This window comes from Macaca fascicularis, chromosome 19 (assembly GCF_037993035.2).
Source record: "Macaca fascicularis isolate 582-1 chromosome 19, T2T-MFA8v1.1".
NCBI lineage: Eukaryota > Metazoa > Chordata > Mammalia > Primates > Cercopithecidae > Macaca > Macaca fascicularis.
In genome coordinates this window covers 2990960-3014701 of record NC_088393.1, presented here as the reverse complement: position 1 = coordinate 3014701, position 23742 = coordinate 2990960, and the positions used below count along the sequence as shown (strand labels likewise).

General features: G+C 63.3%; 1 protein-coding gene across 43 annotated transcripts; it reads right to left on the bottom strand.

Moving 5' to 3' along the window:
* Nucleotides 1–206: 206 nt before the first annotated feature.
* SPPL2B (signal peptide peptidase like 2B) lies at nt 207–23693 on the bottom strand. 43 transcript variants are annotated; one of them, XR_012428232.1, is made up of 17 exons: nt 23577–23693; nt 17697–17816; nt 15015–15197; nt 13783–13872; nt 13432–13571; nt 12678–12820; nt 12473–12569; nt 11660–11776; nt 9994–10385; nt 9529–9610; nt 8774–8848; nt 6764–6826; nt 6535–6634; nt 5870–5947; nt 3391–3551; nt 1596–2101; nt 207–1447 (listed from the first exon to the last, which is right to left on the bottom strand). XR_012428232.1 is itself a non-coding variant. In XM_074025292.1 (15 exons), the coding sequence occupies exons 4-15, from the start codon at nt 13842–13844 to the stop codon at nt 1838–1840; spliced, it is 1410 nt and encodes a 469-aa protein (XP_073881393.1). In that variant the 5' UTR covers nt 13845–13872; nt 15015–15197; nt 17697–17816; nt 23577–23693; the 3' UTR covers nt 207–1837. The 43 variants fall into 43 exon arrangements, 20 of the variants coding, with proteins under 20 accessions (XP_073881393.1, XP_073881397.1, XP_073881395.1 ...); XR_012428234.1 differs by lacking the exon at nt 9994–10385 and having other exon boundaries at nt 3328–3551; nt 13432–13575; XR_012428224.1 differs by lacking the exon at nt 9994–10385 and having other exon boundaries at nt 13432–13575.
* Nucleotides 23694–23742: the final 49 nt, after the last annotated feature.

Genomic DNA, 23742 nt, shown 5'->3' with positions numbered 1-23742 from the left:
GCTGAGAAGCGTGACGGGGACCACACGGCCCGCAGAGCCCACGGGAGGGACACTGGGCACCTCACAGCACTGGCCGGCCCTGCAGTGGCCATTCCCATCCGTCCTCTGCAGAACAGCCAGGCGGCCTGCCAGCTCTCAGTTCTGTTCACCGGGACCTGCACGGAGCAGATGTTCCAAGCCACGCACTGCAGAGGCAGAGGCTGGGCCACGTGTATCAAAAGCTGTGTTTAATGATCAGACTGAACGGCAGCAAGGCCACACGGACAGACGGAGTCAAGTACAGGACCGCCGCCTCTGAACCCCTCCCCAATGGTCCAACGTCCAACACCAAAAAAGAGAGGTCCCCACCCTGTCCCCATGTACAAAATGGCTTCAGTGAAGGTGCCATTACTCCCTGGGAAGCTGGTATTCTCTGGAAGGGATCGGGGCTCACCCCGCCACCCTCTGACGGGAACAGACCCGTGAGAGCGCAGCGCTCAGCGTCCCCGTGTGCAGCTGGGGGTGACTGACTTGACAGAAACAGATTCTGGACTCGAGTCTGGAGGCTGCGAGGACAGGGCGGGTGGCAGGCGGGAGCTGGGGCCCTGGCGCCGCAGACAGCCAGGGTGCAGGCTCTGTCGCTGCGGCCACAGGGAGCGCTGCTTCGGAAGTGACCATGTGCAGCGAGGGGAGGATGCCAGGGCCTGGGGCCACACCTTGGTCAGCGAGCAGAGGATGCCAGGGCCTGGGGCCACGCCTCAGTCAGTTCCTGCATGGACGTCTCTGCCCCGGAGTCAGGAGAACCTCATCAGTGAGTAGACCACGCCAGTGGCAGATGTCCTCGTGGGTTCCAGAAGCTCCTAGATGCTGGGTCCAGAGGGTTAAGAACCACGCACCAATGCCGCTGCCACAGGGAGAACCCAGGCCCAAGCCCCTCTCGGCGGAAAAGCAACACAGGGCCCACGCGGGGAGTGAGATTGGGTGCCAGGAGCAGCCAGGACCTCCCGCAGCCCAGTCCCTCCCTCCCAGGGCCCCAGGGACCCCCGAGGGCCTGACCCAGCCTGCCTGGCGCCTACCCCTGCTTGTCAGACGGGCAGTCTGAGATGTCCACCCCACCAGGTGGCACCAGCAGGACTTCTAGAAGTTGCGACTGTTTATTAAAACGGGGAGGAGTGTGCAGGCACAGCCAGGTGCCTCCGGCTGAGGGCAGGGCGGGGCCTGAGCCAGGGGAACAGCTTGTCCACTCACTGCCAGCCTCGTTCACACCCCGAAACCCTGCCCCACAGGCCTGTCTCAGTCAGCGTCAGGGTCCAGATGCCGCCCCGGCCACCAGGCCGTGTCCTAGGCTTGGAGGTGGCTTCCAAACCTCCCAGGGGCTCCGATCTGCTCAAGAGGGAAAAGCGATGCCTTCTGGGAGACAAAGCTGCTCCTCCGCCCGAGAACAGGATGCCGTGGGGAGGAAGGTCACCTGAAGGACGAAGCGGCCGGTGAGCACCAAGTGTGTCTGCGGCCAGAGTCCACCCACGCCTGCTCACTCATGCAGACGGCGCTTGAGGGTCTGCAGAGAGGCCGGGCAGGGCCTGCGAGGACGGACTCCAGTGGGGAGGAGGACGGACCCGCAGAGGGCTTGTGGCAGCCGGGCGAGCTTGGAGCAGCAGGCGTGCAGCCGGGGCAGCTGGGCTGGGCGCGGGCACGGACCACGGGGGTCTCGGCAAGGATGAGCACCATGTTGGGGCGGGTGGGGACAGCACAGGCCTCAGTGCCGGGGACAGGCATCTGTCCGTCTGTCTCCAGCGGGTGCCAGGCAGCCCCAACATCTTGGTATGGCGGGCACGGCAGCGAGCGTCTCACCCCTCCCCTAGGCCAAGGCGCCAGGCTGGGCTACCGGGCATGGCTGGGCCTGGTCCCGGCCCTCGGGTTCAGCCGGGCTCCCAGGCTCCCGCGTGGCGGCTCCAGCCCCCGTCTCCTCGGGCACACAGGGTTCTGGGGGCTGCTCCGCAGGCTGGGGAGGTGTGGCTGGTTCTTTGCCGGGTGGCTGCGGGGACAGCGGTGTGGCCGAGTCTTTGGGAGGCTGCAGGCTGTCGGCTGGCGCTGGGGCCCACGGAGATGGAGGTAGGACTTTCTACAGGAGAAGGGAGGCAGAGGTGAGAAGACAGGGACCCAGAGGAGGGCCCTGGTAGGGGCCACGACACCCAGCACCCGCAGGCCACGGGGGCAGGGTTAAAATGCGGCGCCATCCCCAGGGGCTCTGGACCCAGGCTTGGGACAAGCAGAGGTGTCCCAAGGAGGGGGCTGGCTCCATGGCCCATGGGCACCCAGGACCCCGTCCATCCGCACAGGGGCCGCGGGAGGGGAACCCAAGGCCAGCAGAGGCTGGGAGCTGTGCAAAGCCCCTCCAAAGAGAAGCCCGGACTCTCCGTCTCTCGGCCCTGGGGCCTGGTCCTCGGCTTCTCCTGAACTTTCTGAAATACCCATCAGAATGGGGAAACCTTTGGGGTGGGGGTGCTGGCCCCAGGAGACCTCTCCCTCGGGCCTGGTCTCAGGCCATGGTCCCATCTGTGGGACCCATGAGCCCGGCTTGGCCCTGGAACCACAGCTCGACCCAATGCATCACACCAGTGCGGCAGGATGGGTGTGGTTTAACTTCCACAAAAACATGATGCAGGACCGCCACACGCGGCGGGCACCACTGAGAAACGCGGCATCACCCGCAGAGGGAGGCCGGCTACGGGAGGAGCTGCACCGATGCCCAACAGCCTGAGGATCGCCCTGCGGCGTGGGGCTGCTCCCTGGGTGGTCATGGCCTCCGAGAGGCACTGCCCGGAGGGGTGGGGGCAGCTCTCGGGCGCAATGTGCCTGAGTCTCGGGAACCCAGGAAGTCGCCCCTCTTGGTTAAGCGCCCCACAGCCCATTGGAAGGGGGGTCCCACCCACTTCTCGTTTACAAAAATCACAAAAGCAGAACGGACGTGGCGTTAAGCCCTCCCTGCAACGTGCACGGTTAACCCTTGCCAGCCGCCCCCTGCCTCGCCGAGGGGGACAGGGGACAGGGGACAGGGCTTCCACAGCCAGGGCCAGCCTGCTCCCCTCGCACAGGGCTCTGCGGCCCCACTCCCAGTCGGGCGCCTCGCGCTCAGCAGGAGAGACGACGGATGCCCAATGCCCACACAAGTGGGGCGCCAGTGACCGTTATGGGGGAAGCAACTTTAGCAAGGACAGGGCACCCCCGGGTCCCACCCAGCATGTCCGTCCACCGGCGCCACACGCGCACGACACCCAAAGCAGACGCTGCCGGGACCCTGACCCCGTCGCGGCCGCGGGGCTGCTGTGGCTGGAGGCCTCACTCAACTTGAACTCTAGTTACGGCTCACTAGGCGACTGTTTCTCACAGTCAGAGCAAACTGGTATTCACCGCAAAGCCGCTGCCCGTCCAGAACACGGCCAGCTCCCGGCGCCAGAGTGCCACGGCGCAGCTTGTCACCAGCGTGCAGGGCACCAGGTAGAGGAGAGCGGGCTGGCCACGCTGCATCAGGGCCAACGCCATGAACGTCACCAGGAGGCCAACGCCATAGGCTGTGGGGACAGAGGAGGCATCACCTCAGCCAGGCAGGCCGGGGCCACCAGCCACTTCCCTGGGAGCAATGCGAGCGGGCTGGGCGCGGTGGAGGGCAGGGGTGTGCAAGGACGGGAGAGGTAGAGCGGGGGTTCAGCCAGCAGGGCCACAGGCTCCTCGAAGTACATGGATCCTTCCGGCACCTCCTGGGCCGCACTCCCACCCTGCCCCAGCGGGGCCAGTGAGAGGGGCGTCAGGGTCACCGAGGACACGGAAGGGGCAGGGCAAGGAGAGGGACAGGCAGGGGCAGGCTTCGGGCAGCTGCAGGACAGCGGGAGGCAGACGTGATAGCGGACGGGGGCTGCAAGACATGTCCAGGATGCAGTTTCTATGAACCTCTGAGAAAATCAGCCGAAGGTGAGCCTGTGCCTGACCAGAAAACCCTTGGACACCAAGCTGGGGGCGCATCAAGTATGTTCTCAGGAGACACCCAGTGAAAGGTCTGGGGTCAAGGGGCACGGTGTCCCCCCACCGGCGCGGTGCCCCAGTCCCCTGAGAACACAGCCTGTGATTTACATATGTGTGTAAGTACACAAATGTGCACATGGCCACCCTTGGCACCCGCAGGGGAGGGCTGCCAGGACCCCCCTTGCTCACGTCCCTGACATAAACGGGTGCAGTGTCTGCCTAGAACCCACACACGTCCTGCCGAACCATAAATCCCTGTAGGTTCCTACAAATACAAACACGACGTCACTGCGGGCGGTGGCTGTCCCATGGCACTGCTTAGGGAATACCGGCCCAAAAAATCCGGGTATGTTCAGTACAGATGCAATTTCTTCTCCCCAAATACTTTCAACCCACAGCTGGTGGAATCCACAGCTGCGGAACCCATGGCTAGGGAGGGCCAAGTGGAGTACATGGGAGAGCGCGTGAGTGTGTGGGGAGAGAGAGAACGGAATCAAGCGAATGTGAGGAAATGACCAGTCCCTCTGAGAACGGGGCACACAGGAGTTCTCTGTACCAACCCTGCAACTGTCATTTAAAATTTCAAAATAAAGCTCTGAGAAAATTAACTTTTTACTAGAACATTCTTAAAAAAGAGCCGCTGTGTCCAGCAAGCACACTGCTCCTGGCACTTTTTCTAATACTCATCTCTGTATTTCTGACACCATGCCACAGGGAGCGTCCCTATTGGTCCATTTTAGACCATCCACGTGTCCATCAGCCATCATCGACAGACGCAGAGACAAACGGAGAGGTCTGGCGCCTATAAAATCTCAGTGGCTTCGATCTCAGGAATTACAGGGACAACTTGACAAATTATGCTTCAGGAGAGAGAAATCTCTGCTGCTGTGTTTTTATTTTTTCTTTCATTTTATTTTTTCGAGACAGGGTCTTACTCTGTTGCCCAGGCTGGAGTGCAGTGGCCCGATCATGACTCACTGCAGCCTTGAACTCCCAGGCTCAAGTGATCCTCCCACCTCAGCCTCCCGAGTAGCTGGGGCTACAGGCACATGTCACCATGCCTGGCTAATTTTTGTATTCTTCTGCAGACACAGGGTCTTACTATGTTGCCCAGGCTGGTCTTGAACTCCTGGGCTCAAGCAATCCCCCCACCTCAGCCTCCCAGAGTGCTGGGATCACAGACATGAGCCCCTGGGCCCGGCCTCAGCCGTGATTTTAAAGGATAATCATGAAGACGGTAAAATGGGGCGAGGGGAAAGCCAGGGTCACCTGCAGCTGCAGGAAGCAGGGGTGAGAGGACCACCACCAACCAAAGGGCCCTGCAGGCCAGCCTGAGCTCTCCTGGCCCTGGGAGTGGACGTCAGGGAGCCATGTGGAGGGCTGGGTCAAGGGCATGGCTCAGCAAAGGTGGCTCACCCTCGTGCCCGTGAACCAGAAAGCACCACAGCTTCTTAGGGCCGGCTGTGGTGGGGGGACATTTCTTAAAACAATGTCGGTCAACAGAAAACGGCACTTTGTATAAACACTTTCATAACAACCGAAACAGTAGAAGACAAAGCAAAGAACAAAAAGACAAAAAGAGGAAAACAGGAAAGAAAAGGAAAAGAACAGAACAGAACAATGGAAGCCAGGGAGAATGAGAAAGAGGGGGATGCAGGCACAGGCCCAGGCACAGGCCCAGCCACCCGAGCCCAGCTCCCAGAGCGGCCAGGGGTTAGGGTTAGGGTGTTACGGTTTAGGATTAGGGTGTCATGGTTATGGTGTTAGAGTTGGAGTTAGAGTTGGGGTTGGGGTCAGGGTCAGGACAGAGGCTGAGTCAGGGCAGGGCTGGAGCCGGAGTGGCCAGCATGGGCTCGACCGAGGCACTTACCGATGGTGCAGGCCACGAAGTATACTCTGGAGGACTGTACCTGGATGTCGAACCTGTGGCAGTAGGCCACCAGCAGCCCTGGGGGAGGCACACAGAGGAGGCTCACCTGGGCCCACAGAGCCTCGGAGTGGGCGCTCCCTGGGAGCAGGCGGGCGCCTGAGCACTTGTGGGCACCATGGGCCTCTCGCTGCCCAGTGGCTGCTGTCATTTCACAGACAGGCCACACGCTTGCTCAGGACAGGGCTGCCATGACTCTGTGGGTAAACTGAGATCACAGTGAGAGCAAAGCCCAGGCAGACACACCTGGCAGGACCCTGGGGACACTGAGGCTGAGAGGGTACAGTCTCTGCCTTCAGAGCAACATGAGCTCACTGGGACCCAGGCCCCAGCAAGGACCCCTGCGCAACCCTGAGCAGGATGGGGTGAGGCTGTCTGCCATAGGGAGGCCTTCCCTGCTCCCTAGGACCCAAAGCGGTCCCTACCCCACCCGGACAATGCCCTCGCTGCCCAGGCAAACAGGCCTCGACGGCCCCAACCTGCCCGACCCTGACCCTCGGCTTTATCTGCAGCCAACGGTGCGCAGGCCGCTCACTCCCAAGGGCAAACCTCAGTCACCCAGAGCCTTGCCCCACAGCACGAACCGTGTGCCCCACCCGCCTCAGCACCTGGCACCAAAATGTCTCCGAAACCCAGGAGGGAGAAGGGCCGGTCACACAGAGCCAGAGGTGAGAGGTTCAGCCTGGGCACCTTCAGGACCATGGGCAGCTGCAAAGACCGGAAGAGGACAATGTCCTCCGGGACCCTCGTCCGGCCGTGGGACGCCTCCAGCCCCATCCCTCTCTGCGCGACACCTTGGCCCATGGCAACGTGAGGCCCTGCGGTCAGAGGACGCACCTTCTCACGGGTAGCTGAGTCCGAGGGCCCCGTGGCCACCTCCACCATGATGCTGCTCCCACTCTGCACAGAAGGGGGTTGAGTGAGGGAGCAGGGTGATGGGGCGGGGGAGCGGGGTGATGGGGCGGGGGAGCGGGGTGATGGGGCGGGGGAGCGGGGTGATGGGGCGGGGGAGCGGGGGAGCGGGGTGATGGGGCGGTGGAGCGGGGTGATGGGGCGGGGGAGCGGGGTGATGGGATGGGGGTGGGGGAGCGGGGTGATGGGGCGGGGGAGCGGGGTGATGGGATGGGGGCGGGGGAGCGGGGTGATGGGGCGGGGGAGCGGGGGAGCGGGGTGATGGGGCGGGGGAGCGGGGTGATGGGGCGGGGGCGGGGTGATGGGGCGGGGGAGCGGGGTGATGGGGCGGGGGAGCGGGGTGATGGGGCGGGGGAGCGGGGTGATGGGATGGGGGCGGGGGAGCGGGGTGATGGGGCGGTGGAGCGGGGTGATGGGATGGGGGCGGGGGAGCGGGGTGATGGGATGGGGGCGGGGGAGTGGGGTGATGGGGCGGGGGAGCGGGGTGATGGGATGGGGGCAGGGGAGCGGGGTGATGGGGCGGGGGAGCGGGGTGATGGGATGGGGGCGGGGGAGCAGGGTGATGGCGGCGGGGGAGCAGGGTGATGGGATGGGGGCGGGGGAGCGGGGTGATGGGGGCGGGGGAGCAGGGTGATGGGATGGGGGCGGGGGAGCGGGGTGATGGGGTGGGGGCGGGGGAGCGGGGTGATGGGATGGGGGCGGGGGAGCAGGGTGATGGGATGGGGGCGGGGGAGCAGGGTGATGGGGCGGGGGAGCGGGGTGATGGGATGGGGGCAGGGGAGCGGGGTGATGGGATGGGGGCGGGGGAGCAGGGTGATGGGATGGGGGCGGGGGAGCAGGGTGATGGGGCGGGGGAGCGGGGTGATGGGGCAGGGGAGCGGGGTGATGGGGCGGGGGAGCGGGGTGATGGGGCGGGGGAGTGGGGTAATGGGATGGGGGTGGGGGAGCGGGGTGATGGGATGGGGGCGGGGGAGCGGAGTGATGAGGCAGGGGAGCGGGGTGATGGGGCGGGGGAGCGGGGTGATGGGATGGGGGCGGGGGAGCGGGGTGATGGGGCGGGGGAGCGGGGTGATGGGATGGGGGTGGGGGAGCAGGTGATGGGGCGGGGGAGCGGGGTGATGGGGCGGGGGAGCGGGGTAATGGGATGGGGGCGGCGGAGCAGGGTGATGGGGCGGGGGAGCGGGGTGATGGGATGGGGGCGGGGGAGCGGGTTGATGGGGCGGGGGAGCGAGGTGATGGGATGGGGGCAGGGGAGCGGGGTGATGGGGCGGGGGAGCGGGGTGATGGGATGGGGGCGGGGGAGCGGGGTGAAGGGATGTGGGTGGGGCAGCAGGGTGATGGGGCGGGGGAGCAGGTTGATGGGATGGGGGCAGGGGAGCGGGTTGATGGGGCTGGGGAGCGAGGTGATGGGATGGGGGCAGGGGAGCGGGGTGATGGGGCGGGGGAGCGGGGTGATGGGGCGGGGGAGCGGGTTGATGGGATGGGGGCAGGGGAGCGGGTTGATGGGGCGGGGGAGCGGGGTGATGGGATGGGGGTGGGGGAGCAGGGTGATGGGGCGGGGGAGCGGGTTGATGGGATGGGGGCAGGGGAGCGGGTTGATGGGGCGGGGGAGCGGGGTGATGGGATGGGGGCGGGGGAGCGGGGTGATGGGATGGGGGCGGGGGAGCGGGGTGATGGGGGGGAGCGGGGTGATGGGATGGGGGCGGGGGAGCGGGGTGATGGGATGGGGGCGGGGGAGCGGGGTGATGGGATGGGGGCGGGGGGGAGCGGGGTGATGGGATGGGGGCGGGGGAGCGGGGTGATGGGGCGGGGGAGCGGGGTGATGCGATGCGGGCGGGGGAGCGGGGTGATGGGATGGGGCGGGGGAGTGGGGTGATGGGATGGGGGCGGGGGAGCGGGGTGATGGGGTGGAGCGGGGTGCAGGCGGTCGCCTACCTTGGTCAGGAAGGGCGTGATGAACACGAAGAAGATGTCGTAGAGAAACAGCACCAGCAGCAGCAGTGTGCAGGCCTGCGGAGCCCATGGTTGAGGGCGGCCCCCACCCCGGCCTGCGCCTCCCCTACACCCCCTTCCACTCCCACCTCATGAGGCCCAGCGCCTCCTCCCGGGAGGAAGCCTTTAAAGGAACCCCGCGGAGAGCCAGTGCTGGGCCGCACCATGCAGGAGCAGCTCTGGAAGCAACATCAGGTCGGGATTTAAGGACAAAAGTTAGGCTTTCAGAGTCTCCGTGTCACAGGAAGGAGGGGCAGAGGGTGGGGGCCCATGCCACGCCGGGCCGGCTCTGGGGATACAGGGGGCCGTCCCAAGCATTCAAATGCCGCTCGCTTTGGGTCCCGTGGGGCCCTCACAGGAATGTGGCCGCCTGGGGCTTGACCACACCCCCGTGCTCCCGGTACCACGGAGGCCAGTTCCTTCAGCCCTATTCCACCGCTCTCCCCACCACCTCATGCAGACATATGAGTTGCCCCTGCCGGGACCACCGCCCCACAGTCACCCACCCAGGCCGCCTCGGCAGGGGCTTTGGGACCCAATCTTCAAGACCCACCCTTGACAACAGGCCTAGGTGCCCATAGCCAGGGCAGTGAGCAGGAGCACAGACCTGCAAGGACCACAGCCCCACATGGGCCAGGCTGGGGGGAAGGCCCCCCGCCACCCACGCTGCCCCGTAGCCGCACCCTCCCCGCGCTCACCTTGAAGGTGGGCAGACGGATGGTCTTCAGCATGTAGAGGCAGAAGGCGATGCCCAGGGCGTCCTGGAGGACCCAGGCCCACCTGCAAGACAAAGCAGCATCCCTGCTGGGGTGGAGGCCGGCTGACCACCCAGGACGCCGCCTCCCACGAGCCACACACAGGGCCTTTGCTCTCAGCCAGCAGGCGGCCCTGCTGCACTTCCACCTGCCCAGGGGACGACCCTGAGGACCCCAGACCTGTGGGAGGACCCCTGCTGTTACAACTCCAGCAGGGCGGGCGGCACAGGCCCCACCCCAGGGCCCCCCTGCAGAAGCAGGTAGAGGAGCCCACCACTCTGCAGCCAGGACGGTGGACACAGGCCTGGCCGGCTGCGTCCCCTCAGTCACTGTCCCCGGATGGTGGGTGCCAGGCTGGAGGCAGCGGCCAGGCAGAGGGTGCATGTGCAGGAGGGCTCGGGCACTGACCCCCTCCAAACTGTTTTTGTTTTTGAGATGAAGTCTCACTCGGTCGCCCAGGCTGGAGTTTGGTGGCACGATCTTGACTCACTGCAGCCTCCGCCTCCCAGGTTCAACAATTCTGCTTCAGCCTCCTGAGGAGCTGGGACCACAGGCGCCCACCACAACGCCAGGCAGATTTTTTTTGCATTTTTGGTAGAGATGGGGTTGTCATGTTGGCCAGGTTGGTCTCAAACTCCTGACCTCAAGTGATCTGCCCGCCTTGGCCTCCCAAAGTGCTGGGATTACAGGCACGAGCCACCGCGCCCAAACTGTTTATTAAAGTAAAACTTGTGCCACACCAGGTTTCCCTGCAGAACCTCTGGGTCCACAGTGGGTGGGGCTGCCATGCAGTTGGTGCCCTGGAGCAAAGCACAGAACCGCCTCCTGAACAAGGCCACAGCCCTGCAGCCAGCCGCAACCTTGACTCTCTCCCGGCCCCATGAAGCCCCAGCGTCCCGCTGGCCCCTGCCCCCATGGAGGCTCTGCCTGCCACTTGCTGGACGAGCTGCCCAGCGTTCCTCAGCGTCTCAAACACCAAAGGTTCATTTGAAAATGGGATAAAAACCTCCCCCGGGCAGGGCGGCTGCTGAGAACAGAGGTCTCCATGGAGACGCTGGACAGTCAATTCCAGGCGCCACACGCCACAAGCACCCAGAGAACTGTGGCCAGTTATTTTTTCTGATTTTATGTTATTTCTTAATAGAAATAGAAAGGGGCTCTCGCTTGTTGCCCAGGCTGGTCTTGAACTCCTGGGTAAAGTGATGGTCCTGCCTTGGCCTCCCAAATGTTGGGATCCCAGCCGTGAGCCCCTGCGCCCAGCTGACTGCGGCCTGCTCTAACTTCACGTGACGGAATGAGTTTCCTGGCTTGGAAATAACTGAAAGGATTCATTTTCCCTTTGTGTACAAAGGATTCAAAATATTTTCACGTCTTCCTTCTGCCAGTTAAACGTGCTGCGGCTCCAATACACACCAAAGCCAAGCGCACTTGGCTGCCTCGGGAAAAAGCCGAGAGGAAGCGCCAGACGGTATCAGTGACGGTGGCGGGAGCCAGGCAGGGACAGGCCAGCTCCGTCCTCCCAACACAGTGCCAGGCACTCGGCCTCATCAAGGAGGCCTGGACGGCAGGAGGCAGCCACAAGTCCAGGCCTCGTGGGAGCTGAGCAAGGAGGGAGCAGTGCCTGCCCCACCTCCATCACTGCTCAGAGGCCGTGGCAGGCATGAGCAAGAGGATCGGCTGCCCTGGAGCCCACACCCTGGTCCTCAGGCCTGCAGTGCGCACATTGGTGCCAGAGACGGGGACAGCGGGGGACAGACTGGCTCTGGGCAGTGATGCCCTGCACAGGAGTCCCATCCAGGCCTGCTGGAGGACATGGCTCCCGGCCACAGAGGCTCTGGCCTCTCCTCCCAGATTCCAGTCAGGGTTCCCATGGCACCCGGACAAACCCAGGTGAAACGACCCCACGGCCCCATCAGGGCAGCCCGGGGCCAGGGCTTTTCATAACATGGTCCTGAAGCGGCTCCAGGCTGGGACAGCCTCCAGGAGGGCAGAGAGTCAGGGCCCCAGGAGCCCTGTGGGAGGGAGCATCTGAGGATGCCACCGCCCGCCGGGGCCCGGGGGAGGCAGCACTTACTGGTCCTCATTGCGGAAGACACCCCACACTACGCTGACGGCCACGCAGAAGAGCGCCAGGAGCAGCATGCGGGCCTGCGGGCGCTTGTGGAAGTAGGGCAGGCTGTTGTTGGGGATCCTGGGGGGCACGGGGCAGTCAGAGCCAAGCCCACCAGCCCCCGGCCTCATCCCACTGCCCACCACCCTTGGGCCCTGCCCAGGCACCCCCTCCAGAGTGGCAGCCCCCACTCTGTCCTCGTTAAACTCCACATCCCCGCATGATGACAACAGTAGGCACCCCAAGGGCAGGGCAGAGCCTGGCCCAGACAGGTGCTGGGGGGCCACTGGCTGCACCCACAGAGCCCCCTCGCCTGCGCTGCACCCCTCACCCGACGCACCCAGGGACAGCAACCCACAAAGGTCTCCCCTGGGCGAGCCCCGCTTCCTAGACCCAGGTCTGATCTTGCTGGAGACGCCCCCGGAGCTCCCTTTACCCCTAAGAGCCAGGCCCAGCTCTGCACTGTGGGAAACCTTCTGGGTTCCCTGGAGAACCCTGGTGCCCTCCCATGCCCCGGCCAGCCTGCCACCTGGGGCAGGGTTCTGGGGACAAGAGCACCCTCCCCCCGCCACCCCGGTGCCTGGCTGCTGGCGGGCTCCGCCGATAGCTCGCCCGGACTCCGCCCTGCTCCTGGGCCTCGGAACCACAGGCAAGCGCTGAGGAAGCGCCCACTGTAGACTCTGAGCTACACTGCACCATGGGGGGCTACGGGGCGGCAACGGGGCCGCGGTCATCACCGCGCAGTCAGGCACGTCGGGGCCAGCGAGGCAGCCTCACCTGCACTTGCCGAAGGGCAGCCGCCGCACACAGGGCGCCAGGCAGCTGTACAGGCCGGTGGCGGAGGCCAGGCAGAAGATCCCGATGACCACGTACACTGCAGGGGCAGGGCCGTGAGGCCAGAGGCCAGGCCCGCACACCACCCTCCCTCCCTCAGGGCCGGCTGCATCTCCACGCCGCGGCCCACCCGCCCGGGGCCGCGCACCGAGGAGGTCATAGAAGTAGTAGAGCAGCACCAGCATGGAGCAGCACATCACCACGAACACGCAGGTCATCACTGGCGTCACGTCCACCGCCTCGTCCTCCTGCTTCTCGGGCCCGTCGTCGCGCTTGTGCTTCATGTACCTTCTTGGGAGACACCACGGGGTCACGGGGCGCTGGGGCCGGCTGGCCTACACGGGGCCCAGGAGTCCACAGCCACCCAGGGGAATGCGGCAGAAAACCCGGGAGCAGGAGGGGACCCGGGGGGGACTGAAGTGCAAGGAACTGCCCCAAACGTCCCCAGGGCAGAGGAGACCACACAGCAGAGGGTGGCCGGGCTCCCGTCCCTGGGTTGAGCTGGGGCGGCCACTAGGCCGGGCCAGAGGCTGCTGTGCGGGTTCTGCATAAAGAGCCCTGGACATGGGGCCTTCCCAGACCCGGGCGGCTGGGCAGGAGAGGGGAGCTAGCCCCAGCCACCTGCCCGCCCTGCACCTGCCACGCCCGTACCTGCCACATCCACACCTGCCCAGCCCTGCACACCCACCGGGTCCCCGGAGCCCACCCCAGCAGGAAAAGAGCCTGATTCTGTCCCAGGACCTCCTGAGGAAGAAAGGAAGGGCTCCACGGGGCGAGCCGTGCCTGCCCAGGCCAAAGCGCTCACTGCTGTTCCGGATGGGAAGACTGGCCGTCCCAGGCCGCGTCAGAGCCGCCCGCCCACCCGCCCGCCCATCACAGCCCACGCACGGCGCAAAACTCACTTCTTCACGTCCCGACTCCCGGCCCAGTAGCCGCCGATGGCGACAGTGCCCACGGCCATGATGAAGATGATGACCATGTTGTAGTCCAGCACTGGCTCATGAGGCGCATACAGTGCCACCCTCACCATGCGGCCGAAACGCTGCCTCAAGGAACACACCAGGGGCAGGCATCAGAGCCACCCGCCAGCCACGGGTCAGCGTGCAGCGGTGGGCTATGGGGCTGGGGCTGGAGACCCTGGCCTGCAGGGGCCACGCCTCACCCACCACCCCGGCACAAACCCCCCCGGCAGCCAGCCCGAAGCCCCCGCCCCATCTCCTCGGGAGCGCGCGTCTGAGCAGCGGCAGGCCTACCCTGAAGATGTCCAACATGTCTTTGTAGCTGAGCAGGGCCACAGGAATGCCAATCTCATCATATTGCGTCTTATTGCCCCCCGGGGGGACCTGGGGGCCCAGAGGAGGGAGCGGCAGGCATCACCCGCAGCAATGGGTGGGCCCCCAGCTCTGTGCCCATTGCCTCCTCTCCTGGGACCCTCACTCGAGGCTCAGGCCAGGCTGGGGGCGCCTGTCTGCTCCCCCTCTGCACCTGACAGCCTCCGGCCTCCCAGGAGGACCCAAGGACAGGGAGGCCCAAGGGCATCAAGACTTCTTCACCCGACAACAGGGCCCCGGGCCTAAGACAGCCAATCCCTCCCTCAGCCGTGGGACTCCCTAACCGCACATACACGTCCTGAGTGACACTTGTCACAGCCCACGCCTGCCCACTAGGCCACCTTGAGCCCCGCACCCACTGAGGGCCTCTCTCAATGACGACGGCAGCACGTGCAGACGGGGATGACACCCTCGGCTCTGCCCGGCCTGCTCTGGCCTCAGCCCTGAGACCCTGCCCCAGGCCTCCCCAGGTGGCCAGGCTCAGGCTGCAATGCTGGCGGGGGCAGCCTAGAACCACGGGCAGGGCTGTGAGGGAATTCCTGCACTCCATTTTCTTCTTACCCCAAAACTACACTTCAGGGGTGCCGTGCACCCTGCCCAGCCCAGCAGTCAGCGTGTCCCCTGCTGTGACCAGCCTTGCCAGGCCCCCAGTTCTCAACCACAGCCCGTTTCACAGCAGATGGAAAAGGGGCTGGGCTTCAGGCCACTTGGATAGGACCACACAGGTGAGCACAGCCCCACCGGCTCGAGAGCCAGGGCACCAGGGTCCCCAGAAGGGGCCAGTTCAGGGCCAGGCCATCTGCTCCACAGAAGACACCCCAATCCCATCCCTATGGAGAGTGTGGTTTCCCTCACCCGGGGGGCTGCTCTAGCACAGGCACCCAGCAAGACCACGGCCAAAGTTCCACAGCCCCGGCCGGCAGCACAGAAAGAACAGACTCATCTCTGCCCTCCCCACAGCCACACTCAGCCCGGATCCTCCCCACAGCCACACTCAGCCCGGATCCTCCCCACAGCCACACTCAGCCCGGATCCTCCCCACAGAGGGCCTGCCTTTGGTGAGAAATCAGAAGAGCAGCCCCTGCCGCTGCTGCCTCCTGCACCCCCCTCCTGCCCCTGAGAGCTGGCTCGGCGGTGGGGGTGCAGGGCCGTACCAGCCTCTCCCTGCTGACGATGAGCAGCCCGCGTGCTCCGCTGCCCTGGGCCAGCCTCACTTTCTCATAGAAGGTGCAGTTCCCCCGGGCCACCAGCGGGATCTGGTTGCCAAAGCCGTGGGCAGGGAGGTCCGCTGCGGAGCAGAGCAGGGAGGCCGTCCAGTTGCGCAACTGCAGGAAAGACTGGAAAGGCCAGGGCACGGTTTCGTCTCACGTGATGTGAGTCACCAGGAGGACCCAGCTGCCCCTTCTCCCACCCGAAGCCTGCGCTGAGTTAGATCTCGGCTCTCGCCTAAAGCCCCGCATGGCCTCGGCCCCACCTAGGCAGAGCCATCCCTACGGTGGTTCCCACAGCAGGGCGCTGGGCGACGGGTTGGGGTGCCTCATCTGAGCAGGGCCGGAGTCCTCACAGACAAGGCTGTCCCCTGACACCTGAGCCACCCTGCGAGCCATCACAGCTCACTCAGCAAGACCGAGTGGGTCCCCACCACAGCCCCACCACGGCCAGGCATCTGTGAGAAACGGGAGGGGTTCCAGTGTGCGGAGAACAAAGCCCCGACTCTCAGCGACCTCACAGCCCAGGAAGGAAGCCAAGACACACGTGCGCACGCACACATGCGCACACAGCCAGGCCGGTGCACACACACACACGCACACCCACAGCCAGGCCGGAGCACATGACACACACACGCACACATGCACACACACACGCACACACCCACTGCCAGGATGGAGCGCACACACATGCACGCGCACACATACACAGCCAGGCCGAAGCACAAGGTACACACATGCAGACGCAAGCACACACATGCGCACTCACGCTCAAGCACACACATACCTATTACACACGCACACACACGTGCACACACACATAGCCCAGAGCACACGGCACACACGTGCACAGGCAAGCACACACCTGTGCACTCCTGCTCGGGCACACACACCTATTACACACACATGCATGCACACACACCACACGGATTCACACAGACAAACGCACTCAGGCATGTGCGCATACCTACGACACATGAGGTCACACGCACACACTCATGCACACACGAACTCGAATACACAGGCACACCCACACACAAACCTATCATGCACACGCACACACACATACGCACACCTATTACACACGCACGCGTGCGCAGACACATGCACGTATCCACAAACATACCTATTACGCGGTTACGTGCTTACACACACCTGTACACACACACACACGCACTCACACACCCATACAGAAACCTACCACATGCACGCTCACACACATGCACACAGACATACACACTCAGACCCATGCACATGCCCCCACACACCTATTACACACGCTCACATGCACACGTGTGCTGACACACCCACACACGCACTAAGGTACATACATGTCCATGCACATGTCTATTACACATGTGCTGACACACACACTCAGGCATATGCACACATACACTCACGCAAACTCACATAAACATGCACTCAGACACGTACGCATGTGCAGGCACGTACCAATTACACGTGCTCACGCACACACTATGAACAAAGCAGACAGGAAGACCCTAGCACCTCTTGGCCAACAGGCCTCCAGGGATCCAGGAGGGGGCGGGACACAGTGGGAAAGGATGCGGGGCCTGAGGGAAGCAGTGGGAAAGGAGGTGGGGCCTGAGGGAGGCAGGGTCTGAGGGACACAGTGGGAAAGGAGGCGGGGCCTGAAGGACTCAGCAGGAGAGGTGGGGCCTGAGCAATGCAGTGGGAAAGGAGGCGGGGCTTGAGGGGTGCAGTGGGAAAGGAGGCAGGACCTGAGGGACTCAGTGGGAAAGGAGGCGGGGCCTGAAGGATTCAGTGGGAAAGGAGGCAGGGCCTGAGGGACTCAGTGGGAAAGGAGGTGGGGCCTGAAGGATTCAGTGGGAAAGGAGGCAGGGCCTGAGGGACTCAGTGGGAAAGGAGGTGGGGCCTGAAGGATACAGTGGGAAAGGAGGCGGGGCCTGAGGGACACAGTGGGAAAGGAGGCAGGGCCTGAGGAACATGGTGGGAAAGGAGGCAGGGCCTGAGGGATGCAGTGGAAAAGAGGGTGGGGCCTGAAGGATGCAGTGAGAAAGGGGGCAGGGCCTCAGGGATGCAGTGGAAAAGAGGGCGGGGCCTGAAGGATGCAGTGAGAAGGGGGCAGGGCCTGAGGGATGCAGTGGGAAAGAGGGCGGGGCCTGAAGGATGCAGTGAGAAGGGGGCAGGGCCTGAGGGATACAGTGGGAAAGGAGGTGGCGCCTCTGAGGGAGGGAGGGACCCACCCAGCAGCAGGTGTTAGTGCCCCAGTCGGGAAGATGGTGAAAGGAACAGGTCTCGTCCACGAGACCCCACTGTGCCCTCTGCTGTCACTCCTCCAAGGAGCCCTCTGTCCGGGCCCACCAGATGGGGAGCCCAGCATGGAGCAATAGAGACCCTTGTCCACCACATGGGGCTGAGCCGGTGCCTCTAGGTTTGCATCCCAAGGCCCTATGGACAGCCTGCATTGATGACCAGGGTTGGGGAGGCCCAGGGGAACTAGGGGCTACCCAAGAGTCCCCCAGACCTGGCCAGGGCCTGCCTCTCGCCTCTGGATCTTTCCTGCAGCCCTGGCTGGATGAGTCTCTAGAGCCCTGGGGCCCACGAATTCCCCCCCGCGGCGGCGCCCAGGGGGCAGGTACTTACCGCCTTGCTGAGGTCATGCGGCAGATGAGCCCACTGCGGGTTGTAGAGGATGCAGTAGTCTTTGCCTCTGGGGCCCCCAGCCTCGGAGACCACGTGCACCATGCCGTACTCACAGGCCACCTGCGGGACAAGGCCGGCGATCAGAGCCACAGCACGAGAAACAGGCCCGAGGAGACAAGGATGCCTCCAGGAAGGGCGCCCGTGTTCACGAGGTCGTCTGGGACGCCTCCCCGTCTCGACAGGACAGACAGGGATGTGACGGTGCATGGTTTATAGCAAAGACGCAGACCAGCTCACCTTCCTCAGGGGGCCCCAGGCTGGTGACCATGAGTGTGTCAGGTCACCTCTCTGTGGCTCCCGAGTTTCTGCACCAAAAAACAGGGATCGCATCACCTCCTGGACCTCCCAGGACCAGTGGGCACGGTGGGAGAAGGACAGCCGAAGGCAGAGCCCTCAGCAGGGAAGAAGGGCAGGGCCCGAGCGGACCTGGCCCTGGGCTTGGGCGGGAGGCCTGAACAAGCCTCCACACCCCCCAGGTCTGGGTGGCCTTTGACCCATAGCCCCATGAGCACTGCCTGTCGACTGGCACTCCAGGGGCACAAGGGGGTCCAGGCACATAATGGGTCCCAGACCAGGGGGATGGATCCCAGGTCGGCCGGCATCCCTCAGCTCCTGCTGGAAGAATAGCAGGAAGCAGCTGAGCCAAGGGGCCTACGGGCACTGGGTCCTGAGTGGGACAGGCTGAGGTTTGCCACAGGTCACGCTGCCACCAGCAGGACAGACAGCGTCGTGTTCCCCGCGAAGCCCCAAACCAGCAGAGTCCGGCACAGCAGCTCCCCCTTCCCGGGAGGGAGAAGGAACAGCCAGTCAGGACTTCAAGTTCGTGCTCTCCAGCCTGCAGCAGCAGTAGCTCAGAGAGGGCCACAGGGAGAAGGTCCGGATCCTCTGGCAGGAGCCCCTCACACGGAACGGGGACGAGTGGCCAAAGCCAGCCAAGAGGAGCAGGGGCGGTGGCCCACCGCACCGGGACAGAGCGGGCCCAGGCCCTTGCCATGCTCTCAAAATGAAGTAAGGGGCAGGAACGGGCCCTAAAGCCCTGGACGCCTCCCAGGAGGGTCGCAGAGTAGACGGGCCTGGACCAGAAGGGCTGACCCCCGCCTCCTCAACCCAGTGCTTAACAGAGTAGGATGGAGCTATGAGGAAAGACGCAATTCCACATGCAGGAAGCTGGTGCTGCTCACCACACTTCCCACCGCGGGGACCACTGCAGACACTGAGGGGCTCTGGCCTAAGCAGAGCCACGGTTCTCCCAGCAGAGCCCAGTCCAGTCCAGCCGCCCACACCTACCATCCCCACCTTCCTCCTGCTCCCCTGCCCAGGGCCCCCACCCAGCAGCTGACAAGGACATCTCCATCTCATGAGGACACCAGTCACCAGAGGGTCCCACAGGGACGGGGCCCAGGTCCCAGCTGCTGCGTCACACTGCAGACCCTCAGTGTGGGCCCCCAGGGGAGCCCGGCCTGCACAGGGTGGAGGGGTCCCAGGAGAAAAGCCATGTGCCAGGGACCAAGGAGACCCACCCCCGCGCCCTAGGCCCACCTGTTCTCAGGAGTGCCCAGGGCACTCTGCACACTGCAGGCTCCTGGGCCAGGCCTTCCGGAGCTGCAGGGCTCCTGCCAGGTTGTAAACCTCCCAGACAGACAGCCACACCCCCTGGTCCCCATGGGACCTGCCATGGAAACAAACAGGCCACAGCCATTCACCTCATCAGGAACAGGATGGCAACATATCTGGAGGGGGACTGAGCCGTGCACCGAAAAGGCCAATGCCACAACGCCACAAGGGCCCACAATGCAGAAGCAGCTCTGCCAAGCTGGGGCTGGGGAAGGGGAGCTCTGACTTGGCTAAAGGTCCCGACGGTCCCTGATGTCAGACACCAACCCCAGCACATGGGCACAGATTGGCTCTCCAACAGCCGGGCCCTCACTGAAATCACACAAGGGCTCCGGCCTGGTCTGGGAGCATCTTGATCAAGGCCCTGGTGACCTCGGGGTGGCAGCATGGTGAAAGCCCACGGAGCCCCAGTCCCCGCAATCGACTGGGGATCTCATAGCACTTGGCTAATGCTGCTTCCTTCCCACACCTGCCCCAGCCCAACTCCAAGCACCTCCCGTGTGACCTCCCCCAGAGCCGAGGCAGAGTCAGGAGCCTTTCTTTCCAGTTCTGCCCACCAGACTGCCTTCCCTGAGAGCAACCCTTAGTCTGGCCCCGGTGCCGAGCCCGGAGGGTGCCCCTTCCAACACAGCCCCGCAGTATTCAGAACCCCTCGCACCTACTCCAGGAGGGATGTTATGGGTCATGGCAGAGGCCAAGAATCCATAGTCCGGCCCACCGTCTGTGTTTGTAAATAAAGTTTTATTGGAACACAGCCAAGCCCATTCCTAAGGAAGAGTCTCTGGCTCTGGAGGTACAACAGGAGAAACCAAGCATCCGCACCACGGGCCACGTGGGCCACAGAGCCCAGCAAAACTACTGTCTAGCCCTTCCCAGAAAACACCTGCCAAGCTCTGTTCTATGGGATCAGGGACTTTGGTGAAAAGTGTCTATTGTGTAAAATGGGAACCGATAGAACTGCTTCTCTGCTTCTCTCTAAAAGGGTCATTTAAAAGCACAAAAGCACATTCATACATTTTCCTCTCCACAATTCGCAAAACTGGTTTTCTGTTAAAAAAAACAAGCCTGTACTTCTATCAAAGGCCAGAGAACGCAGTGGCGTCTCACCAGGAAGTTTCCTCATCTGCTGAGTTAAAGAAACTGGGAACTTGGCCGGGTGCGGTGGCTCAAGCCTGTAATCCCAGCACTTTGGGAGGCCGAGATGGGCGGATCACGAGGTCAGGAGATCGAGACCATCCTGGCTAACACGGTGAAACCCCGTCTCTACTAAAAAATATAAAAAACTAGCCGGGCGAGGTGGCAGGCGCCTGTAGTCCCAGCTACTTGGGAGGCTGAGGCAGGAGAATGGCATAAACCCAGGAGGCGGAGCTTGCAGTGAGCTGAGATCCGGCCACTGCACTCCAGCCTGGGCGACAGAGCGAGACTCCTTCTCAAAAAAAAAAAAAAAAAAAAAAAGAAACTGGGAACAATTAGTCCAACGGCCACAGCTCTGAGGGCCCTGAGTTTTAGTCAGGCCCACCGAAATTTGGAGGAGCAGAAAAAGCTCGGGCTACAAGGACAGGCTCAAAGCCCAGGCCTTGACCTCCAAATCCTTCACAAATCGCAGCACAGATGCTTCGCCACTGCACACTTGTTTAGAAACTTCTAGGCTTAGAAACCCTGCTTTGAAGTGACTGTGAAAGCATCCATGTCAAGGGCCTTTGAAACAGGCCAGTGAGTCCAAGCCGGGAGAGCCTCCCTTCTGGGAACTCAGGAGTTCCACGAGCCAGGCCGGGTCCAGCCAGGGCCACCAGCTCCAGCTGAGATCTGCTGAGGAATGGGCTCTATGGGGTGGGGGAGGGGAGGTGTCTCACTGGGGAGGTCACTTCCTTGCTCGGGGTCACAGAATGGTAGCAAGCGAGTGGAGGACTGTCACCAAGCAGGCTTCTGCCCAGAGAGCTAGTCTCATTCTGGGCAATCGGACTCAAATTTCCACTGCCGCGAAGCACCACCCCCCAACAGGGACAGGCCTCTCAGGGTGTATTTACAACCGGGGTTCTGGGAAGGCCAGGAGCACCTGCTCTCTCACGTCCCTCTGACACGTCCTTTGACTCCCCACCTTCCAGATAAAGCTCACACTCCTCAGCCCCCCCAGGTTAAAGTCCATGCACCCCAGCACAGAGAGCCTTCCACAACCTGCTTTCCACCAGGCGGCCTGTCATCCAGCCTAAGAGGCCAAATGCTCTGCCTTCACTCTCTGCCTGGGGCCACTCGCACCACTCCCCCCTCCTCTGTGCCCCTGCTCCAGCGTCCATCCACGGCCCACCCCCCAGGACCTCCTTGGTGGTGACATCTTTCAGGATGTAAATCCTCCCTTCCAGCATTGTTCCACCCTAGACTCCAGCCACAGCCCACCCCTTGCCAACCCCAAATAACCCGCTAGCTCTCACACCTCCCAGCCCCCGCTCATGCTGCTTCTGGTGCTTCCAACACCCTTCCCCTCCTGCCGACCCGGCAAACTCCTACTCATGGCTCAGAACACCTGCTTCAGGGCTGGGCATGGTGGCTCACGCCTGTCATCCCTATACTTTGGGAGGCCGAGGTAGGTGGATCACCTGAGGTCAGAAGTTTGAGACCAGCCTGACCAATGTGGTTAAACCTCATCTCTACTTAAAAAAAAAAAAAAAAATAGCCAGGTGTGGTGGCGTGCACCTGTAATCCCAGCTATTCGAGAGACTGAGGTGGGAGAATTGCTTGAACCGGGAGGTAGAGGTTGCAGTGAGCTGAGATCATGCCACCGCACTCCAGCCTGGGAGACAGAGCAAGACTCCGTCTCAAAAAAACAAACAAACAAACAAAAAAAACACTCCTGCTTCAGAAAAGCCTTCCCAGGCAAACTGAGTCCCTCCCTCCACAGCGTTCTGTGATCTTTCTATCTTTCTTCCACCTTTGGCTTTCCTCCTCCTTCCAAATGTCTGGGGTCTCTAGGTCCCTGGCCTCAGAATAGGGGGAGTCCAGGGGGCTGACAGGGCAGCTGGGGGTGGAGGTGCGGTTCGCAGAAAGCTTCTGAGGGGGCCCTCCAGCCTTGCAGAGACCACGGGCATTTCAGGGTAAGAGAAAAGACTAGACAACGAAGCTCCTGCAATGAGCTGCAGGCTTCCCTGGCGCCAGGTCACAACTGGACGGCACGTTCATCCAGATGCGACATGGACTGACATACTTTGAAAGGGTCACTCCTGCTGTGTCGAGGATGGACTAGGGATGTGGGGGACAAAGGCAGCCACAGCAGGGGGATGGCGGTGGGGCTGGAAGAGTGGAGACTAAGAAGGAGCCCAGTGGCAGCGACGCCTTAAGAGAACTCTGAGAGAGGAGTGAAGGTTAAGGGCCGCATTTGTGAGGCTGCTCCGGGTTCCATTCCCTGAGCCACCAAACTCAGGTAAGAGGTAAGATTTGGAATTAAGAAAATAAAAGATGCAGTTACGACAGTGCCATCTCGTAGACTGTCCCCGCTAGAACCTGACACTCTACATCAAAGGATACACAATGAATATAAGGAAGGCGTGCTGTCCCTAGGCGCTGGTCACCCTGGGTAGCATCTCCAGAATCCACACCATAGTCGACCCCCCTTCTCCAGACGAGCAACTGACGCTCAAAGCAGGGAATTCCCTCGTCCAAGGTCACGGAGTAAAAGATGGAGCGGGAATACGACCCCAGTGCAGGGCTGGGCTCTTGGCCGCTCCAGGATGCTGGCCAGTCACTGGGGGACACGCGGGACGCCTCTGGGTTCCCCCACCGCACCCCCTAGGGTGAGGTTAGCTTAGCACCGGGCCATTCCGCCTAAAGGGAAACTGAGGCTCGGAGCGGGGTGGGCGGCCGCCTGCCCAAGGCCACAGAGCGGGAGAGAGGCGTCCCCCGCGGCGGCTGGAGACCCCGAAACGGACAAGCAGAACAGGGAGATGGAGGGGGCACAAACTTCAGGCCCGGTGGGAAGTGAGGGGCGCTGCAGCGGCGGAGGGCCTCCGAGGCGGGGAAGGGAGAGAAGCCGGGGACAGCCCCGCAAGGTCACGGCCGGGCCCCGGCACCGCCGGCCGACAACGAGGGGACCGCGGATCCCCGAGGCTGGACCCCCAAGACGGGCCAAGAGGGGTCGTTCCTGCGCGTAGCCTCGGGGCCGAGAGGCCGAAGGGCCGCAGCCTGCGGTGCCGTCGGGACCGGTGCCGCGCTCACCTGGGCCGCGAGGAGCAGAAAGGCCGCCACAAGCCGCGCCAGCGCAGCCGCCGCCACCGCCGCCATCTCGGCCGGTGCCCGCCGCAACCGTCGGCAGATGTTTCCCAGCAACGCCCCGAGACCCCGGGCCACGCATGCGCCGCGCATGCGCGTGGGGGGGAGGGGA